This window comes from Humulus lupulus, chromosome 2 (assembly GCF_963169125.1).
Source record: "Humulus lupulus chromosome 2, drHumLupu1.1, whole genome shotgun sequence".
Classification (NCBI taxonomy): Eukaryota; Viridiplantae; Streptophyta; class Magnoliopsida; order Rosales; family Cannabaceae; genus Humulus; species Humulus lupulus.
The window spans coordinates 89270282-89293917 of record NC_084794.1 but is presented as its reverse complement, the minus strand read 5'-3'; the positions used below and the strand labels follow the sequence as shown (position 1 = coordinate 89293917).

Sequence of the window (23636 nt, the reverse complement as noted above, 5' to 3'; positions counted from 1 at the left end):
AAAAACTATTCAAGCTGGGGAAAATGTTCTGTTGGTGAATTAGTATGATCAGATGGGCCACAGAACATCCCATCCCACTGAGGGAAGTAGATGAATGTGACTGGGAGAGTAAAAACAATCATCATAGCTCCTATCAAAGAATGCTCGTCTGCTTAGATAATTTAGAAGAGTCTGAAATTAGTAACAGCTGTACTATTACTGCTCCAACAGGTCCTCCACCCCCTGTCATACCTGATATCACTCCCAGTGACCTGCAATGCAAAAACAAAAATTTATAAGCCCAACACTATTATAATTCTTTATATCCTGAAGGTAATGCTATAAACTATGATTCATTTCTGAGATTCTTGCTTGCAATAAAGCCGTATTGTCATCAAGTTGTCGTGGCATAATAAGGGTGAGGTTCGCTTTGTGAGTTGTGGGCCATGCTAGTTTGAACACCTGGCTCATCTCCATGCTGTGTGTCACCGCCCGATATTTTGATAGCAGAAATGCCCATGCGGTGTGAGCATGCTGATGCCTAGTTTGTATGACAGTGACATTTTCATAAATATCTTCAATATTGCCTGGAAAATGAATGAGACTTGGTAGGTTCCATATTGTAGGGTCAATGAACGCAATGGTGCGATCAGATTTGGGAGATTCAGAGAATTGGCGAGTTGAGAGCCAAATATGTCTCCCAAGAAAAAATCATATGACGAGAAGTGTTGGCACATCAGCTTGGTGTTGGCTCTTGGCCACACATGCTACCTTGATTTGTGAATGTTTGGGAGAGCAGCACTGTTGGAATTTGCCTTGCCATAGTGAGAACCTATGGATAGTGTGAGTGTCTTGGCTGGAGAGCCTTGATGCATAGATGCATTTATAGATGCCTGAGAGCGTGACTCGGTGAGAGTTGTTTGAGAGACGGAGTGTGTAGAGGCACACGATTGAGCGAAAAATGTGCCAATTGGTATTCAAATGGTTGGAATGTTAACCTTGGCTCAGAGGAGTCAAGACGCCGCACATACATTTCCGCAGTCAAAATGTTAGCCCGTGACATGCGACACCTTGACTCATTTGAGCCAAGGTCAGCCTTCCACCCATTCGGATAACAAAGGACACATTTTTAACGCGACCGTGTGCCTCTACACACTTCCGTCTCTTGAACAAATCTCGTCGATTCATGCTCTCACGCATCTATGAGTGCATCCGGACATCAAGGCTCTCTAGCCAATATACTCACACTGTCCATAGGTTCTCACTATGACAAGACAAATCCCGACACTAATGCTCTCCTAGACATTCACAAGCCAATGTAGCATGTGTGGCCAAGAGCTAACACCAAGCTGGCGTGTCAACACCTCTCGTCATGCCCCATTCGATAATATCCGAATATCACGGTCCAAGGACTCCTACTCATGGAGACATATGAGTCCTTTCGTGGTCCTCATATGCCCGCTTTCTAGCTCTCCTAACTAGTAGTAGCTCACTTGCTGCACTTGCGCTAGGGGGTGGTGGAGAGCTAACACCAAGTGCCCCCTACAAAGAGCCTTCTGAGCTTTTAGCCTTCTACCGGGAACATATATGATTTTTTCTTGGGAGACATATATGACTCTCAGCTCGCCAATTCTCCAAATCTCCCAAATCCGACCGCACCATTGCGTTCATTGACCCTTCAATATGGGAACTTCCAATTCCCATCCATTTTTGGGAAATATTGAAGATATTTACGAAAATACCACTGTCGTACAAACTAGGCATCAACATGCTCACCAGCTTGCATCCTCGCGTGCGCATCTGACCGAACACCAACCTAGCTTGTAACATGCCCTCAATGCCGTCATGTTACACTGTAGACGACCCCACTTTACAATTCTATATCTATTATTCTTTTCTTATGTTTTCAAATCATTTGAAACAAATACTCTAAAAGAAGTCATCTCACTTCTCACACTTGGCTAAAAGGATTTTTTATCTTGTAAAACAACCAGGTCGGTCATGGACAGAGCCATGTGTATTTTACTTGATTGTTCAATGAATTTGGCTAGGGAAATTTTACACTGTATGTTCTATAACATACTTAATTTTTTTAAAATGCCAACATAACATACTCTCCCAAACATATGCCATTTTAAAATTTTTGGACAAAAACACCCCTACCATTAATCACTCTCTTCCCAGCCAAACTCTCTCATTTCTCTCTCATTATTTTCTCTCAACCGAGCATACCCCTCACATTCTCACCATCTCTCTCAGGCGAAGCTCTCTCTCTCCTCACAGCCGCCGTCGCCACCTTCTTCTCCATCGCTGGCCACAGTAAGGTAAGGCAGTTGTTGTGGTTTTTTTTAAAAAAAAATTTGAATCGTAATGTATAAATCGATGAAATGGGTTTGATTTTTAATATTTATTTTGCAAAAATGTAGCTTAAAATGGGTTTGATTCTATGTGCATCATTTTGGAAGATTGTGTTTAAATTATGCAAAATTTTTGTGGGTCGATGTTCATTCGATTCCACGTCGATGCCATTTCGATGCTTCATCGATGGTAATTCAATGACATACAGTGCATGTGTAGATTTTTAAAATATTGAAAAGTTGTTCATCGATGCGCAATCGATAGTATTTTGATGGACTAGTAAATGAAGCGATAGTCCATCGATGCGCAATCGATGGTATATCGATGTCATTTCAATGGTTGCATGGTTTTAATTTTTTTGTTTATAAAAGTCGATGAAATTTTGATGCGATGTCGATGGATTTTATATGTTTATTCGATGCTCCATCGATGCTATTTTGATGGTATATCGATGGTTGTTCGAGCACATTAATTTGATGGTGATGCATCGATAGTTATTCTATGCTATGTCGATGCGATGTCGATGGCTTTTATATGTTTATTCAATGCTCCATCGATGCTATTTCAATGGTATATCGATGGTTGTTCGAGCACATTAATTTGAAGGTGATGCATTGATGGTTATTCGATGCTATGTCGATGACTTTTATATGTTTATTTGATGCTCCATCGATACTATTTCGATGGTATATCGATTGTTGTTCGAGCACATTAATTTGATGGTGATGCATCGATGGTTATTCGATGCGATGTCGATGGATTTTATATGTTTATTCGATGCTCCATCGATGCTATTTCTATGGTATATCGATGGTTGTTCGAGCACATTAATTTGATGGTGATGCATCGATGGTTATTCGATGCTATGTCGATGCTATGTCAATGCGATATTGTTGGCTTTTATATGTTTATTCGATGCTCCATCGATGCTATTTCGATGGTATATCGATGGTTGTTCGAGCACATTAATTTGATGGTGATGCATCAATGGTTATTCGATGCTATGTCGATGCGATGTCGATGGCTTTATATGTTTATTCGATGCTCCATCGATGGTATTTCGATGGTATTTCGATGACAATTCAACTAATTCTCTTTTTTTGTGTGGATATTTTGCAGATGCCACCCAAACATATCCCACCGCTTGAAATGCCTATAGAGGATCATTATATCGGTCGTATGACCTATAGGGGTTTTGGGAGATTAACACAATTGAAGAAAAGATTTGAGGAGCATGGATTGTTGGAGAGGGTGAATGAGTCTGTTTTTGGACCATTCTTCACAGCCCCTGCCTTTTCGTTCTCTAGGGCATTGGTGCACACACTGCTTTTGCGGAAGATCAAGTCTCCGCGTGGCGATGAGGTGCACTTCTTGTTGGGCCCAAACTTATGTAAGTTTGGGGTGCACGAGTTTGCCATTATCACTGGCCTGAGCTGCTCCTGTCCACCACTTGCCATTGACATTTAACCTCACATTACTTCCTCCCGCCTAGTTGATACATATTTTAGTGTGGAACCTGAGAAAGACATTAGGCCACTCTAGGAATTGTCCTTAAAAATCAAGAAGTCATATTAGAGAAGCTGGCAACACTAAGTGGTATACCTACTCCTGCACCTACTCCAGCAGAGGATGTAGAGTACGACATTCTCCCCACATGTTACGAGCCTCTTGTTGGAGAAGCCACACCTTCTCAGCCAGTGCAGACGGTCTTAAGTATGACTAATCCATGAGTTTTTACATGTTTTAAAGAGATTAGATACTAATTGCTCCCGTTACAGGTAAGTGCACTAAACAGAGACCAGTAAGGTACAAGGACTATACTCCAGTAGCCAAGAAACCAAAGTTCAAGGACCCAGTTATGATCCTTCCTCTGAAGGTGTTGGTTCAAGATATGTTGACAAATTTTAACCGATGGGTACTCGGTGAGATTGACAACAACAGATTGAGGAAGTTGGAATATTGTTTTGTGATGGGACCCCTGTTTCGTTCTTGAAGTTGAAGGTGTCAAAATAATGGTTGGCAGAAACTGTAAGTCTCTTATATTTGTTAGAACATTTATCTCATTTTAACAATCGATCTTCCTTAACGATACTCTATTTATTTGCAGCATCTCGACGCTGGGAATTATCTTATACGGAGACGTCTTTTTGAGTTGCCGAAGACGTACCCCGTGAAAGCCACCGTACTTGATTCATCATTTGCACAATATATTCCTGCTAGATATGAGGAATTTAAGAACAAAATCAGGACTTACCAATGAGACTCGGACATTCTTAATTTCGTGAAAGGAGATGCTAAAAAATACAAGAAGCCTTGGGGTGATTGCAACGAGGTCTACTTCCACTAGTGCTTGGAAAATCGGCATTGGGTCCTTTGTGAAATAAATTTCACTAATTGGATGATCACTGTATTTGACTCAGATCATTCCAACTTTAGCCATAATAAGTTGTCTGAGTTGATCGAGCCTTGGACTAGGATGCTTCCATCTTTACTCAACGCTTCTGGTATGTTTAAAGGACACCCCAAGTTGAAAATAGCTAGACCGAAGATCACTGTTCCAAACTTTGATTGGCGGCGCATGTCCACTGATATTGTCCCACAGTCTAGAACAAGGTATTTAGACATACTAACTTCAGATTTTCATAACATTGTTCTCCTTTCAACATTCAGTACTTCAGGGATAAATTATGCATCAACATTTTTTATGAGAATGTGTACCCTTGATGTTAGATCATTTATTTTGATTTCTCCTTAGTTTTGTATATAAAAATGTCATTTCGATGGCTATTCGATGACACACAATAGTATTTTTTTCCTTAGTTATGTATAAAAACAATGTCATTTCGATTAACAAAGTCCATTAATACACAAATAAAAAGAGTAAAAAATTCTATTAATACACAGATAAAAAGATTAACAAAGACCATTAGTACCCAAATAAAAAGTTTAACATTGATGCCATAAATTTCAAACATGAAATTTACAAGTTGCCATATTATGGCCTAGACCTCCACAAGTGCTGCACTTGCATTGAACAACCAATTTATCTCCATTGGAAGGATGGAGTTTCATCTTAAGCCTAACTTGTTTCTTATTTGGACGACCAACCGGGTTTTTCTACGCAGGTGTTCTCACTTTTATTGTCTGTTGACGCGGTTCTTCGCCAACAGGTAATTTAAGAAAAGAAGAGAAAGTGATTAGTGCTAATAATGAACCGAAGCAGATGTGTGATCTTGGAAAAATGAAATGGTGACTCAAGACACGGTTTTTAAGTGGTTCAAAGGTTAAAATCCTTCTACTCCACTAGTCAATATTATTGCTCTATTCTGGGTATATGATTACAGGATATTTTTTACAAGAGATAATCCAACCCCTATCAACTCCCAATGTCCCCATATTTATAGGAGAAGGCACCTGGGAGTTGGTAAGAAGGTCATCCCGTGACCTTCTTACCTATCATGTCAACTCTGTGACATTCATGATTAATTCCTAAACCTGACACATAAGTGTGGTCAAATCAATAGGTAAGGAGATAGTGGGCCGCACGGCTCAACCTAGTCATGGGTGTCTGAATATGCACGTTCTTGCTGCGTGTCCGAGAAGTCAGGGGCATATCAGACACGTGATGTCTGATATATGCACGTTTACCTTGCGTGTGTTGACTTTACAAAGGGTCATAGCCTCCACATTTTGCTCGTACCACGAGCTGGATACTTAACTCGACCTTCGACCTTCAGAGTCCAAGCTCAAGTCTTAGGCAATCTTGGCGAACCCTTGGGTTGCCCCGAGCTAAGGAGGTACGACCTTAGGACGGAAGCTCCGGTCTTGGGGAGGTCCACGAGATAATCATGATTAGGCCGTAGCTCAGCTTGCTAATTAGCCCGTGGGAAAATCAGGGCGTACATCTGCCCCCCAAGCCCCTGCTCATGGTATACCACGTCGTATAAGGCCACAGTAGGGGCTTTTAGGCTTCCCCATGAACTCTTCACATTCCACCTCTTACGCAGGCGCCTGATACGTGGAACATCGTGGTTGGTGACGGTATGTCTTACGAGAACTGCATTTAATGGCCTAGCCTATGCCCAGCCGTCATTTCGTATTTCGAGTGGAGGGCCTCGGATCCCTCATCAGGGCCATCCAACGGCCCTCTATACGTGACCCTTCACGTATATAAAAGGGGTGGCCACCTTACGCATGGGCCACCCTTTCATTTGAAATTTCTCAAAACTTCTTTCCTTCTTCTCTCTTCATCTCAGAAGAAAAAGAAACCCTCTTCTCCGCGACTGCCATTCTCAGTGCTCAAGAAGCTCAGGCGTGAGGATTCCTTCGAATCTTTGGAGACAGCAACTCCTACGAAGCTCCAATCTAGGCGACACCTTCACTTACCTCCCAAACAAACACTGTAAGTCTCCTGACCATGCGTGTTTTGAAAATATTTTTCACTGTAGCTTAGGTAAATATTTACTGTAGCCACATGCAAGGGTTTACTGGTTTTTGTGGGTATGAAGGGTGAAAGCCTTTTAGGTTAGGGTATTTTGCTGTAGGAAATCATTTAGGAGTATGGTTTATAGGATGCATTTTCTAGGGAAAATTTCTGGGTAGGAGTTTTGGAATTTTGGGTGCAACACTAGGTAGCTTAGGGGACATGCTTCACAGGTGGTTTTGCAATTTTTGCCTACTGAAACTTTCCCCCCAAGGCAAATTCTATCCTGACCCTCCTCACACATGAATTCTGAGTAATCGGGGATCTGTTGGGAGCACAGGCGCGTGTTCATTGAACTGCGTGGTCCCACTCTCCACGGGCTGGGCTTACCTCAGCTCGTGCAAATAACACTTTGATTCTTCCTCATGCTTAGGTCGCCTTTTTCTAAAATCTTTTCATTTTGTTCGTTAGGCGACCAGATGGCACCAAAGAGGAATGCTTCCAAGCAGACTGTCAGTAGCTCGGCCTCCCAGAAAGACAAAGGAAAGGCGGTGATGCCGGACTCCCCCGATCCCCAACTTTGGTCTGGCGGTGGAGCAGGAGCTCGAGGTGGCTCCTGATGCGTTCTTCGAGGCGGAGAAGATCGTCTCAAAGATCACCGACCATACAAAGATCAATAAGATATTCCTCTCCCACAACATTGCGTTGGGGAGGACGTCAGTGATTGCCCGACCTCCCGCGGAAGGCGAGCGGAGCTGCGCGCTGCTCGACGAGGCATTCGTGGCCTGGAGCGGCGAGCATTTCAAGGCGGGGGCATTCCTCCCGCTGGACCAGTACTTTGCTGACTTCCTAAATTATGTGAAGTTAGCCCCATTCCAGCTCCCCCAACTCTTATCGGTTGTTGGCGGGGTTGAGATATTTATTTCAGAAGCACGAGTGGGAGGTCCCTACTCCTGCGGACATTTTATATTTTTTCTGCCTTAAGGCCAGCCCGGATCAGTGGGGGCGAGGTGACGGGTTTTACTACTTAACCCGATTTCCCAATACGGCTGCGGTCATCGAGCTGTCCAGCCACCCCAACGACTTCAAGGATCAGTTCTTCATGTCGACGGGGTTTAGGAACTGTGAGCTCCACTACTTCAATCGTCCTCGTAAGTGTTTTTCATCTTTAGCTCGTAAGTTAAGCGTCGTTTCAGCTCCTCCCGTATCCCTTTCTGACTTAGATCAATCATGCAACTATCTTCGCGAGGACAGAGAAATCTGTGACCCTCGGGGCCCAATACAAGACACTGACGGGCTTGCCCCCCCAGTGAGAAAGATTACCGCGTGCTCGTAACGGATGAGACGATGGTGGCCTGCAAGATGATTTTTCCAAATTAGACTTTGAACCTGAAGAGGCCCCGGGGGCTTCCCCCAGTCCGCGACACCAGACCCATCATCGTGGAGGAGGTCGCGGGAGATGAAGATGAGGAGGATGAGGGCGATGAAGTTCCCCTTGTGAGGAATAGGAAGCGGGCTTTGGAGGTCGTCCAGAGGACGGGCGAGGAGAGGATCCAATCCGGAGCAGCCGCGGGTCCTTCTGGCCAAGGTAACCCTTACATGTTTAGGAGTCTAGATAGGGCCACAGCAGACCCCCGGTTGGCTAGGTTCAATCCTAGGCAGCTCGTTCTGGACTACCAAGAAAGCCGGCCTAGGGGTACCGTAGTAGTAGATAACACCCTAGCCTTTAGGTCGATCCTATTCGAGGAGTATGGGACCAACCTTCGGTCATGGCCATCACTTTGGAGGGGCGCTGTAGCTCCGGGGCTTAGGCAATATGTAGAGGAATCTAGCCCTGAGTCAGCCTCGGACCCAGAACTTGCGCCAGCTCGGGAAGTAATCAACTTAGATTCTTCTTCTAGTCCGGGGGGTAGGATTCCCTTTAGTATACATATACTTAAAATTTTCCTTTTCCCCCCTTGTTTTTGTTTGTGTGATTGTTAACTTGTACTAATCATGTCTTTGCTTTGACAGAAGAGATGTCTCAGCCCGAGGAGAGCCTGCGAGGTGCGTTCTTCGGGGGGAACCCCCCAGTAGGGGTCGCTGGGCCAAAAATGAAGAGGCTCCGGACGTCCAAGCACGCCGCCGGGACCCCCACCAAGTATCCTGCAAAAGAGAAGGAGCAAGCCCCAGCTGCTCAGGTCGTGGGAGCAGTCCCTCCTACTGCAGGGGGAAGCAACATGCCTCCACCTCCTCCGCGAGCTCCGGCCATCGCCCGGGACACAGGAGCGGAGCTTGGGACCTCGACGATTGTACCCTCCGAGGTACGCATCCCAGTCAATCCCCAGGATCTGGAGAAGATCCCAGAGGCCTTCCGGGGAACGGTGTATGATTCGGCGAACTACGCCGTCAGCCACATCTACAAGTTCAATGAGAAGGAGCTTCGGGCCATCGAGACAATGAGCCCGGTGGGCGTGCTGGAGTCTTCACTGGGCATGACCCTAACGGTAAGCTGACTTTACCCTTTCATGGCTTTTTATCACTGCACTTTGCCCTGTTTTTTTCTCTCTTTTTCCTAAGGCAATTGTCTTTTCACCTTCGCAGAGTGCCGTTGCCCTTCACCGGAGCATTTCCAGGACCAAAACTCAGCTCGAGGACATGAGGAGCGAGCACCAGACTACCCTGCAGGTGACTAAGGATGCCTTGGAGGCCTCGCAGGCCGAGTTGGAAAAAACCCGCTCGAAGGTCCAAGAGCTCGAGACCTCCCTCGCCACCTCGCGGACAGACCTAGATGCCGCGAAGGCTGAGGCTCAGGCCTCCCTAAAGGCCGAGCAGAAAACTTCGGAAAAGTCCCTGGAAGACCTGTTCTACCATTGTTGGGCCTACAATCCAGACGCTGACTTCTCCTTCCTGTCAGCGAGCCTCTGGGAGCGCTTGCTGGTGAAGTTCCAAGCTCACCTTGATAAGGAAGTGCCCTCCGAGGCCGGGGAAGGCTCTGGCGCGGCTGAGCAAGGCGAGACGGCGACCTCCAAGGGGCCACTTGGCGGAGCTTAGGGCGTTTCCTCTCTTGTGCCCTTCACTATTTTTTACTATTTTTTTGTGTAACCTTTGCATGAGGTGCTTCCACCTCGAGACAATTTGATTTAGCGTTTTTAATTGATCCACTTTCTTGCCCTTACGCATTTTGGTTACAATTTTTTGAAAAACTTAGTCCTCGTTAACTTTATCCATATCTTGAGCTCTTTAGGAAGAACAACGATCAAAAGATTTAAATCAACTTCTAAGTTTTATGACCCGGTTAGGACCAGGAACTTAATTTGAAAACTTAGTTCGTGTTAACTTTTATCCATATCTCGAGCTCTTTAGGAAGAACAACGATCAATATATTTAAATCAACTTCTAAGTTTTATGACCCGGTTAGGACCAGGAACTTAATTTGAAAACTTAGTTCGCGTTAACTTTTATCCATATCTCGAGCTCTTTAGGAAGAACAACGATCAATAGATTTAAATCAACTTCTAAGTTTTATGACCCGGTTATGACTAGGAACTTATTTTGAAAACTTAGTTCGCGTTAACTTTTATCCATATCTCGAGCTCTTTAGGAAGAACAACGATCAATAGATTTAAATCAACTTCTAAGTTTTATGACCCGGTTATGACCAGGAACTTATTTTGAAAACTTAGTTCGCGTTAACTTTTATCCATATCTCGAGCTCTTTAGGAAGAACAACGATCAATAGATTTAAATCAACTTCTAAGTTTTATGACCCGGTTATGACCAGGAACTTATTTTGAAAACTTAGTTCGCGTTAACTTTTATCCATATCTCGAGCTCTTTAGGAAGAACAACAATCAATAGATTTAAATCAACTTCTAAGTTTTATGACCCGGTTATGACCAGGAACTTATTTTGAAAACTTAGTTCGCGGTAACTTTTATCCATATCTCGAGCTCTTTAGGAAGAACAACGATCAATAGATTTAAATCAACTTCTAAGTTTTATGACCCGGTTATATCCAGGATAGGACTTAGTTAGCGTTTAATCCTTATCAATATCTCGCGTTTTTTAAGAAAAACAACGGTCAATCGATATGAATCAACTTCTAAGTCATTAAGGAGACCTGGTTATATCCAGGTACCATATGCCCCCCAAGTAACTGGGAAAGGGTCTTTCGTGGTTACTTTAGATTACACTTGCAGACATGTACAAAAGCTGATCTTCATTAATACATAAAGAATGGCCTTCCAGGCCTTACAAGTGAATCACTGATAATATTTCTTTAAGTGGATGGTGTTCCAAGTCTGCGGGACCGCCCCTCCATCAAGCCGAGCTAACTTATAAGTTCCATCCTTAATGATTTCGATGACCTGGTATGGTCCTTCCCAGTTTGGTCCCAAGACTCCATCTTTGGGATCTTTCCCGGCCAGGAAAACTCTCCTTAGGACCAAGTCGCCAACGCTAAAGGCGCGCTTTTTGACTTTGGTGTTGAAGTAGCGAGTGATTTTCTGCTGACAATGGGCGAGCTGGAGTTGCGAATCCTCTCGCCTTTCATCAACTAGGTCAAGGGAATTGCACAGGAGCTCGTGGTTTCTGTCCTGGTCGTAAGATTGGACCCTATGAGAAAGCACCTTAACCTCCACGGGGAGGACTGCCTCACTCCCAAAGGTTAGGGAAAAAGGAGTATGACCCGTAGGAGTCCGATGCGAGGTCCGGTATGCCCATAGGACCTGGGGGAGCTGTTCTGGCCAGACCCCTTTCGCATCATCTAATCTCTTCTTGAGGCTCGCTTTTAGAGTCTTGTTGACAGCTTCGACCTGGCCATTCGCCTGAGGATAGGCCACGGAGGAAAAACTTTTCACAATCCCGTACCTTTCACAAAACTCGGTGAACAGGTCGCTGTCGAACTAAGTACCATTGTCGGAGACAATCTTCTTGGGCAGGTCGAATTGACAGACAATGCTTTTAACCACAAAGTCAAGCACTTTTTTGGACGTTATCGTTGCCAAAGGTTCTGCCTCAGCCCACTTCGTAAAGTAGTCGATGGCTACCACGGCGTAATGGACCCCGCCTTTCCCAGTGGGGAGGGCGCCAACCAAGTCTATCCCCCAAACGGCAAACAGCCATGGGGACGAGATCATCTTCAACTCGACTGGAGGAGCTCGGGAAACTGCGGCGAATCCCTGACACTTGTTGCACTTCTTCACGTATGAGATCGAGTCTTTGGACAGAGTTGGCCAGTAATACCCCTACCTCAGGACCTTTAAGGCCAAGCTCTGCCGCCAGTGTGGTCTCCGCAAAAACCCTCGTGCACCTCCTGCAGGATGGCCTTTGCTTCATCTGGAAGAACACATCGTAGGAGAGGCAGGGAGTGCCCATGCCGGTATAACACCCCATCTACTATCGTATACCTCGGAGCTTGATAAAGTACTCGCCGTGCATCATTACGCCCTTCAGGCAGCTTTCCCTCGATGAGATACTCAAGGATGAGGGTCATCCAGGTCGGCCTGATGTCGATCATCTCGACCTCCGTCCTTACTTCTTCTATACTTGGTTTCTCCAAGAATTCCACTGGTACTAACCCTAAGGTCTCCGTCTCCCCAGAGGTGGCGAGCTTGGCAAGAGCATCTGCATTAGCGTTCTGCTCCCGAGGTATCTGTTCGATCGAGCCTCGCTCAAACGCGGACAGCTCAGCTTTTACCTTTGCCAGATAAGCGGCCATTTTGGGTCCCCGTGCTTCATATTCGCCCAGAACCTGGTTTACCACGAGCTGGGAGTCACTGAAGCATTGGACGGAGCTCCTTCAACTCCTGGGCTACCCTCAGCCTGGCCAGCAAAGCTTCGTATTAGACCTCGTTGTTGGAGGCCTTGAACCCGAATCTCAGTGCCGAGTGGAATCTATGTCCCTCGGGGGATATCAAAATGATTCCAGCTCCGGAGCCGTTCTCGTTTGATGAACCATCCACAAAGATCCTCCACGACGCCTGGGACGAGGTGACCTGGGGTGAGTCTTCTGCGGGATCCTCCTGGAATCCCGTGCATTCTGCCATAAAATTGGCCAGGGCCTGACCTTTTATAGCAGTTTGCGGAGTGTACAGAATCTTGAACTGACTGAGTTCGATGGCCCACTTTAACAAACGTCCCGATGCTTCAGGTTTTTGCAAAACCTGCCTTAAAGGTTGATCGGTCATGACGTGTATCGAGTGGGACTGGAAGTACGGCCTGAGCTTTCGCGAGGCCGTGATAAGGCAGAACACCAATTTCTCCATCAACGGGTATCGGGATTCAGCTCCGAGAAGTCTCTTGCTGATGTAGTAGACTGGTCTCTGAACTCAGTATTCTTCACATACCAAAACGGCACTAACTGCATCCTCAGTGACGGCCAGGCTGCTCTGGGTTTGGATAATACGGGTGGCTCGGCCAGATGTGCCTTCAGGTCGAGGAATGCGCTTTCGCACTCTTCTGTCCATTCGAACTTCTTGTTTCCTCGGAGCAGGTTGTAGAATGGCAAACACTTATCGGTGGACTTTTAAATAAACCGATTGAGGGTTGCCACTCTTCCTGTCAGGCCTTGGACATCTTTTCGCGACCTGGGCGAGGGAAGCTCGAGCAGTGATCGGATCTTGTCGGGGTTTGCTTCGATTCCTCGAGTATTGACTATGAACCCCAGGAATTTCCCTGACGCGACCCCAAAAGTGCATTTATGTGGATTGAGCCTCATGCCATATTCCCGCAGTATCTTACAACATTCTTCCAGGTTGGAAGCATGGTTATCGGCAGTCTTTGACTTGACTAGCATGTCATCAACGTACACTTCCATGTTTTTTCCGATCTGTTCCGTGAACATTCTATTTACTAACCTTTGGTAGGTACCTCCGACGTTCTTCAGCCCGAACGACATGACCTTGTAACAATAGACGTTAGTCGGGGTCATGAAGCTGGTGTGTTCCTGGTCCGCCGGATTCATCGCGATCTGATTGTAGCCTGAGTATGCGTCCATAAATGACATGAGCTCGTGCCCCGCCGTGGCGTCCACCAACTGATCAATCCTTGGCAATGGAAAGAAATCCTTAGGGCAGGCCTTATTCAGGTCGGAGAAGTCGATGCAGGTCCACCATTTCCCGTTAGGCTTTGGAACTAGCACGGGGTTGGCGACCCATATTGGAAACTTGGCCTCGCAGATAAAGCCGCATTTCTTGAGCCGGGCCACCTCTTCCTTCAAGGCTTCAGCTCGAGCTGTTCCTAGGCATCTTTGCTTCTGGGACTTGGCGGGAATGCTTTTATCCAGATGAAGTGTATGCATGATGACACTCAGGCTGATTCCCACCATGTCCTCATGGGACCATGCAAATACGTCTAGGTTATCTCGCATAAACTTGGTCAGCTCTGCCTTCCTTTTGTTACAGAGGTTTTTCCCGAGCTTGACCATCCGTGATGGATTCTGCGGATCGATGTTCACTTCCTCGAGCTCCTCAATCGCTTGGAGCTCGGATCTGTCTTTTTGCCTATTCGGGGGTCAATGTCCTCACTTAAGACGACATTTTCCCCTTCGACACTTTGAGGTTTTTCAATCTCAGAATCAGCTAAGGGTTCCTGAGATTCCTCTTCACCATCTTGAATGGCCATTGCCAGCTGCCCGAGTTTAGACTTTCCCTTCATGGAAATGCTGTAGCATTCCCTGGCAGCGAGCTGATCGCCATGGACAATGCAGATTCCCGTGGAAGTAGGGAATTTCATCGCGAGGTGGCGAATGGAAGTGACGGCCTCAAAAGCTATGAGCGTAGGTCGTCCCAAAATGGCGTTGTAGGCAGCAGAGCAGTCAATGACCACGAACTCGAGAAGTTTGGAGACTGACCGAGATCCTTCTCCTAGGGTGATCACCAGCTCGATCGTTCCTATTGCTGCTGATCCCTCTCCCGAAAAACCATACAACATCATGGAGGTCGCCTAGAAATTTTCCCGAGCACCTAGGTTCGAAACCCCAAGCCTCACCAATTCTAGAAACCAACATAAAGAAAAAATTCTTTAGCTCGGCGACGGTCAAACCCATCTTTTCCAACGTGGATCGAAACAGGAGGTTCACCGAGCTCCCGTTGTCTATCAGAACCCTCTTCACTCTCCGATTGGCGAGCTGAACTGCCATGACCAAAGGGTCATTGTGAGGGAATTGGACATGGCCCGCATCTTCCTCCGTAAAAATGATCGGTTGTCTCTCCAACCGCTGCTGTTTTGACTGGCCCTGCTCCGGGACGAACTCTACTCCGTTATGAGCCTTTAGTTCATTCACGTATCTCTTTTGGGTGCCTCTGCTCATGCCGGCCATATGCGGACCTCCAGAGATGGTGGATATCTCTCGTCTAACCACGGGAGGAGGGACGTCCTGATCTACCCGAGGCCCGGGCTGACTGGCCGGGACTTCTGGAGCAGGTCGACTTGCTGGAACCCTGTTCCGTGCGTATTGAGCCAAGGGGCCGGCTCTAATGAGAGTCTCGATCTCGTCTTTTAAATGCCTACAATCGTCGGTATTGTGGCCAACATCGTTATGAAAACGGCAAAACTTGGAGGTGTCTCTCTTCCCCTTGTGGTGCTTTAATGGCTCCGGCCTCTTCCAGGGGACTTGAGTAGAGTTAGCTAGGAAGATATTCTCCCTAGACTGGGTGAGCTCTATATAAGTCGCGAAGATGGGCTTGAATTTTTCTACGGACTTATTCTTCTTTTGGCCGTGCTGACTTTTTTCGCCATTTCCCTTTCTTTTGCCTCCACCGGGCTGGTGGTTCTGTGAGACGTTTTGGGTCGCTACCATGACCTCTGTCCCCACTCCAGTGGTCTGTTCGGGGACCTGGCTGGTTCCCGCAGCTGAGGCTTCGGCCTCCTCCAAGTTAATCCATTCTTGGGCCCTGTTAAGGAATTCGTTAACCGAGCTGACTCCCTTCCTTTGTATATCCTTCCAGAGGTCTCCTCCAATGAGGATTCCAATTCTCATGGCCATGAGCTTGGAGCTATCATCCGCGTCTCTGGCTCGAGCAGTGACGTTCGCAAATCTGCTCAGGTAGGCCTTCAGAGTCTCACCGGGCTGCTGCCTCACGTTAGCCAGGGAGTCGGCCTGAACACGGGCGGCCTGGGAGGCTCGGAATGCCCTTTTGAAGTCTGCCGAGAAAGTCTTCCAGGAGCTGATTGACTGTCTTTTACTTTGCTTAAACCACTGCCTGGCAGGTCCAGTCAGTGTGGAAGGGAAGATTAAACATCTCAGCTCGGGGCCAATGTTGTGGGCCATCATGAGGGTGTTGAACATCCCTAGATGGTCCGATGGGTCTCCGTCCCCATTGAAATTTGACAAGTGAGGCATACGGAAACCAGATGGGTACGCCGTTGTTGTTATACCGGGGGCGAAGAGTTCCATCTCGTCCCCTGAATCATATTCATCTTTTTCTTTTTCTGACAGGAGCTTCCTCATCAGCTCCTCCATCTGAGTCAGGCGCTCGAGGGTTCGGTCCTGATGTCCTTGGTTATTCCGGGGCTATTCAACAGCTCCGGATCCATTGTACATATTTGGTGGGTTATTGCCCCTCCTATCTAGAGGTAGGTTATTTGGGGCATTCCCTCCGTTACGTACTTCGGACAGGGCCCCCCCTGAGTGAGCGTGGCCATCTCCTCCTGCTGGTTCCCACCTATGGGAGTTAAGGTGATCTCGCAGGTCGCCTCCCTGGGTGGTTAGATGACTTTGTGCCGAACTCAAACGCTGACGCAGGTCTCCCCCAGAGAGATCACTCCGGCGACTGCCGGTCCAGTGGCTCCTGCTGGATAGGCTTGGAGTCCGCCCTTGGTGGGGATGATCTGGGCTTTCCCTTGGCACCCTGCTACGCCGGGAAGGTCCAGCTGATGGCGGGTTTCTCCTACTACTCCCATAGGCTGGGATATCTCGGACGGGCCGAGGAGGAGACAGATATCTGATTGGAGAAGGAGGATGCCTGACTGGAGAGGCGATCCTAGTTCTGTCAGGACGGATCAAGTTTGGTGGCGGCCTTTCGGCCCTGCCAACCTGCTGGTCCCGCGTCTGACGATTTGGACGAGGCACAGGTCGGTTGTTGGGGACGGGCCGATGCTGCGAGCCCACCCTGGATCTCCTTCGGGAATTTCCTCGAGCTCCCCTGGGCGCTCTCGAGGATGGCTGGGAGCTAGGAGTTGACGTTCTGACCGAACGGCTGTATTGCTGTTGCCTGGCTTCAAGCATTTCTTCGAAGCTTGCCTCTCGGTGATGTGATGAAGGAGTGGAATTGGCTATCGGAAGTCTGTCCGACCGGCTATGCCTGGACCGGTTACCCCGGCGAGACTTAGGAGCCTTGCCTTGCCTCTCTCCGACGTTAACGTCGATTGTGAGAGGGGGTAGTCGGGCCAGCACATCCTTGATCTGCTGGTTAGCTATTGCTAGCTGGCTCCTCAACTGAGCGTTCTCCATCTCCACCGCCGTGTAATAACACGGGTTTGGATTAGGTGGCCGGGGGGCCGAACTTCCGGTGTCATCTTGGCCCACCGGCTGCTTTCCTGGCCGCTGCTGGGTCTCAGGAACTTGTTCACTAGGGGTGGCAGAATGATGAGCCTCCTGCCCATCATGTTGCTCTGTCTCGTTACCGTGCCTATCATGTTGCCTGGATCGAGTAGTCACCATGGTTGGAGGTGTTTGCGACAGCACTAATCGAACTTGCTCTCAATGAAAGCACCAAACTGTTGACGCGGTTCTTCACCAACAGGTAATTTAAGAAAAGAAGAAAAAGGGATTAGTGCTAATAATGAACCAAAGCAGATGTGTGATCTTGGAAAAATGAAATGGTGACTCAAGACACGGTTTTTAAGTGGTTCAAAGGTTAAAATCCTTCTACTCCACTAGTCAATATTATTGCTCTATTCTGGGTATATGATTACAGGATATTTTTTACAAGAGATAATCCAACCCCTATCAACTCCCAAGGTCCCCATATTTATAGGAGAAGGCACTTGGGAGTTGGTAAGAAGGTCATCCCGTGACCTTCTTACCTATCATGTCAACTCTGTGACATTCATGATTAATTCCTAAACCTGACACATAAGTGTGGTCAAATCAATAGGTAAGGAGATAGTGGGCCGCACGGCCCAACCCAGTCGTGGGTGTCTGAATACGCACGTTCCTGCTGCGTGTCCAAGAAGTCAGGGGCATATCAGACACGTGATGTCTGATATATGCACGTTTACCTTGCGTGTGTTGACTTTACAAAGGGTCATAGCCTCCACATTCTACTTGTACCACGAGCTGGATACTTAACTCGACCTTCGACCTTCAGAGTCCAGGCTCAAGTCTTAGGCAATCTTGGCGAACCCTTGGGTTGCCCCGAGCTAAGGAGGTACGACCTTAGGACAGAAGCTCCGGTCTTGGGGAGGTCCACGAGATAATCATGATTAGGCCGCAGCTCAGCTTGCTAATCATCCCGTGGGAAAAACAGGGCGTACATTGTCATAATGTCATGTGGAACAATCCACTCTTCCTCGTTACCAGTAGGCTATATAGATTCTGTGTAAGAGGACCTCCATGTCTCAATTTTATAGTAATCTGAACACAACGAATAAAAATTCACCCCTCGCTTAAGGGATCCAGATAGTGCATAAGCACAAGGGATACCAATAATCTGAAACACGCCACATGTGCATGTCTTATTCAGGAGGTTGACTTCACCATTAAGCTCACCATCTAACACATGGAACTCATGCCTACCTATTGCATAAGGGATCAAGAATCGAGCTTTCTCAACCATATCCACCAAATTTTTCTCATAGGTCGGTGCAAGAGTTGTAGTTGTCTTCTCACTAGTTTCTCTCCTATCACAGAACCAGGACTGCAGTGTGAAGCGAATAAATTCGACGAATGTAGTTATCGGAAAGCTCCTAGCATCCCGGGTCTTATTGTTGAAACTTTCAGCGTAATTGCTTGTCATTATATTATACCTAGTATCCAGGAAAACTAACATTTAATAGTAATGTACATTTAGAAGATTTCATAAATTAAAATAAAATTCACAATGACATACCTATTTCCAGGAAAGTAAGCACGGGACCACTTATCAAAACCCATGCCTTCTAGGTATTGAGCAATGGCTGGGTCTTTTGATTTGATTTTTTGGAATTTAGCGTGGAACTCGGATTTCCTAAAAGCATATGCCGCATTATACATCAACACATGACAATGATCAGTCTTGAATTTAGCAACCACATTCATACTAGTGGTGGTAGCAAGCACCATGATAGGCATCGGGGAAAATAGTTTCCAAGGCATGTGTAATACTTGCATGCTTGTCAGATACAAACGCTAGGTCCTCAACTTCCCCAATCGCTTCCTTTAGCTTTGACATGAAATACTTCCAAGAATCATGATTCTCACTATCCACAATACCAAATGAAACTGGATATAGGTGGTTATTTGCATCCAGCGTGATTGCACATAACATCTGCCCACCGTATTTTGTCTTTAAAAAAGTGCCGTCCACACATAACACAGGACGACATGTACGAAACCCTCTTCTACTAACTCCGAGTGAGAAAAAGAAATATTTGAATCGATCTTCCTCAGTGACAAAATCTGTCAACGTCCTGGGGTTTTTCTGTTGAAGCATGAACATGTACGATGGTAACTTCAGGTAGGATGCTTCCTGTGTCCCTTTGACATAAGAAAGAGCCTTCTCTCGGCATCTCCAAGCTTTTCCATATGACAACTCAATGCCATAATCATTCTTAATGTCCTCTCTTATGTTGTTTGCCATGTACGCATTCGATCCAGTCTGATATTTTTTCTTTATGCAATGACCAATAACCCAAGGTGCAGCTTGGCGATGGCCTTTATGTCGGAGGTCAAGTGAGCAAGTGTGTTTGTTGGTGAAACGAGTTATCTCAAACATATCAGATTTAGGAATTCTCTTCCCCCTCAATCTCCACCCACAATTAGGATCCTTGCAAGTGATATACCAAACTTCAGTACCTGACTTCTTCACCACAAACTCAAAGTTCTGCTTCATTGCATACAAGTGTGCCTTCATCTTCAACTCTAACTTGTTCTCAAAAACCTTCCCAACTTCTATAACTCCACAACTCACTCCAGATAACGTGGGGATAACATAAGAGGGGCATGAGATATCTTCAGCAGTATACGCCGGAGAACTCCATCTATTTCTATCGTCTTGTGTAGTTGGACGACTGCTCTCTGAGCCAGCAGTCCTCCGTCCTTGGCTTTCTTGACGTCTTGGCAATGGTTGTACATTTAAATTATCTACTTGAACCACAAGTACCATCGACAACCGATCCTCTGAGTTATCATCAGAACTACTGCACCCCTCAACTCTTTAATCATCATCACCAAAATGGGAAACTGGATCATCATTGACATAAGGCTCATACTCATACCCATCATCATGCGGGAGATTTGTTGGGGGAAAAAAAGTTTCATTATGAATAGGACCTCCCATGCATACACTTGGCCCAGGAGTTGTTTGTGGAACAACCGTGCAGGATTGATTATGATTTTCCATATTAACACTCGCTCTAGGAGATGGATCAATAAGAGCAATGTCTTTTGCAATCGAACTAACGCATAAAGGAACCCGATGTTTTAAGGACTTTGAATTGTCAAGAATAAGAGCACTAACTCCTTCATCATCTGTGATTTCAATGGGATCTACGCTAAAATCATTGCATGTAAACGAAACTTCCAACTTTAAGTCAAACAATGACCTATCCACTTTCAGCTTTGAATACAACTTCTCCAATAATTCTATGTAACCAACATCAATTGGTACATGTATTATAGTGTTCAAACCAGCTTTGAAATTCCATTTTTTTTGCTTTCAGTTCCCAAACACCGTTGTAAGAAACAATTATATTAACTCTGGAACCTAAAAATTAAAAAAAAAAACATAAGAAAATTATAAAAAAAAGTGTAATCGATGATGAATCGATGCCTATGAAAATCTGTATTGCAGTTCAACATCGATGCCACATCGATGCATAATTGATGTTGATGGTTGCCATCAGTACGCGATTCCATTTCGATGGTATATCGATGCTGAACCAAATCAACATATATGGCATCGATATTACATCGAAAATAACATCTAAATTAGAGGTTCGCCTCAGCATCGAGATTCCATCGATATACCATCAAAATGGCATCGATGTACCATAGAAATGCCATCAATGTATAATCGATGCTGATGGTTGCCATCTGTACGCGATTCCATTTCGATGGTATATCGATGCCATATCGATGCTGAACCAAGTCAACATTTATGACATCGATTCAACATCGATATCACATCGAAAATAACATCTAAATTAGATGTTTGCCTCAGCATTGGCATTCCATTGATGTACCATCGAAATGCCATTGATGTACCATCGATTTTGGAATGACTCCCACATAATCCCAGATCCGAAGAAACAGTTCAAAAATTGCAAAAAATATCCAAACTCAACTGCAGAACAGTTAGAATCTAATATCTAACCATGTCATTTCATATTCACAAGTAGATAGAATGAAATGATACTTACCCATGATTTTTTCTCTTAAAAAACGCCAAGAATGACAATTTCTTCACTTGAAATGAAACTTCCAGATCCGAGTAGTCCAATTTCTTCAACGATTTGGATGTGAAAATCGACAAGGATTGCTGTGAAAGGGGACTGTAAATGATGGATGAGAAAAAGAGATAGAGAGAAAAATGTGTGAAATGTTAAATTTGAGTGATGAGGGTATTTTTGTCCAAAATAAGGAATGGGGCACATTATGGGGAGAATTTTTATGATAGCATGATAAAAAAATTAACTATATTATGATGCATATAGTGTAAAATTTCCCTTTGACTATTAGTGCCTCCTTTAAAAAATAAAAAATCAGAGAAGAATATTATTAACTTTATATATATATATAATTTTTGTGTGAATTCCATTGAAATATATCCAATCATAATAACATTATATGATAAATGGATTGCTTGTCAAAACAGGCTTTTTTTAATAATTCGTTACTCGATATTTTGTCTAGGTGCCCCCGTAAAAATACTTTTTTTTTTTTTGTATAATATTTTGTAAAAAGGAAGTCTAGACACATTCAACATGGAATATCTTTCTGCAAAAAAAAAAAAATATATATATATCCAAAAAAAATCATTTTCTATAATTACTCATACTTTGTCTAACACACTTATTATTTTGTAATATTACACTAAAAAAATAATATTTTAACAAAAATAAATAAAAGATTGCAATAGACTAGAATTGATTTGAAAATAAATTTTACCTCTTGGAAACAAAAGGAACAACGCCGAATGTGAGCACCCCTGCAGCTTGAATTGACACAGAGAATCCACACAAGACAACAATGGAGCCCCATAGCAAGTTACCCCGCCCGAGTAACAGGCAAAGCAACCCGGCCACTGTCTGCACTACCCACAAACCCCAAATTCTCCTACTCATCCCGAATCTCTTCGCCAAATCGTCGGAGATTAACCCTCCGGCCGGCCGGAATAAAAAAGTTGGCCATTCCAAAGCTTGCCGCAATCACTCCGGCGACATTAGTATTCAGCCCAAACCGGTTGTAAAAGTACACGGCTATGATATTATTAGTGGTCAGTCCGCACCGAAACAAACCCCATCCAACACTGCCAAAATCCAACCTCTGTAGTTCTTTAGACCATCAAAAAGAGAACTACACGTAAGCTCTCATCATTATTTTTTGTTGTGTTTTTTTGATGTTCAGAAGAGTCAATGGGTCTCAGTTGGTCTTGACCGAAGGACAACACTAGTGTCGTCGTCACGACTTGAAACACCGTCGGGAATATAAATGCCACGCTCCAAGCGGTGGAAGACGACAACTTAAGGGCTGTGTTTAAGATAGAGTAAATGACCGGCATGAGTAATTGGGTCATGCCCGCTCCCACGTCGGCCCATCCAGCGGCGATGCCGTTGGCGACCCCAACCACGGGACCAGAGAACATTGAGCTCATCCAGAACTGGTTGGCTACGAAATTCCCCAAGGAAAACCCGACAAGGAAGCGAACTGCGATGAAGGTTTGAGGGGAGGAGTCGAGAAACGACATGGCGAGGATGGCAGGAGCAGTGAGGAGAGAGAGCGTGGCGGAGGAAACTCTGGGGCCAACGAGGACGCATGCGGTTCCCATTGCTAGGCGGGAGAAGATGGAGCCCAAGAAAGAGGCTATGCCGGCTCGGCTGATGTCGGCTTCGGTGAGGCTGAGGTCGTGGCGGATGACGATGATGAGGGGAGGGATGAAAAAGGTGGAGAAAAAGCAAGAGAAGAGAGATAGCCATGCCATGGAACGCTCTCATGTGGGGTGATGATATTGAGAGTGGCCGGAAAACGGTGGCCTTATTATCACGGTGGACCGGGAGAGAGAAGAGTTTATAGTAAGGCCCTTCCAAGGTGGAGAGTAGAGATCGATGAGAATCAAATTGTATAAATGAGATTTGATATATAGTAAATATATTTGTCACTACCTATACGTACTAGTAGTTCCATGATCAACATGATCAACATATATAGTGGGATATTAAGGCAGTAGTTTTTTCTTCTCTAAATTATTGGCATGGCATTTTTATTCAGAAATTATAGAAAATAAATAAATATATATATATATATATATATAGTGCAATTACTACCTATTTCTATTTTCAACCCCATTTTACAAAAGTAGATTATTAGACTGGATGTGGAGTATTTCGGACATGATAAGTTAAATAAATCAAATTTGTCTCAAAAGATATATTATAAATAATTATATATTAAAAAAACTAGAAAACAAAGAATATTAATTTGCAATAACAAAGTGAAAGAAGGAATAAGATTCTCAATATGTGATGCACAATA

At 45.2% G+C, this 23636-nt stretch overlaps 1 protein-coding gene across 1 annotated transcript; it reads right to left on the bottom strand.

Moving 5' to 3' along the window:
* LOC133814504 (high affinity nitrate transporter 2.7) lies at positions 1-23288 on the bottom strand. The gene is given in 8 exon segments (XM_062247452.1): positions 1-142; positions 145-251; positions 22053-22285; positions 22287-22387; positions 22390-22458; positions 22461-23083; positions 23085-23184; positions 23267-23288. Coding segments are annotated over 8 exon segments (1392 nt in total). The 3' UTR covers positions 1-5.
* Between the last annotated feature and the right edge of the window lie 348 nt (positions 23289-23636).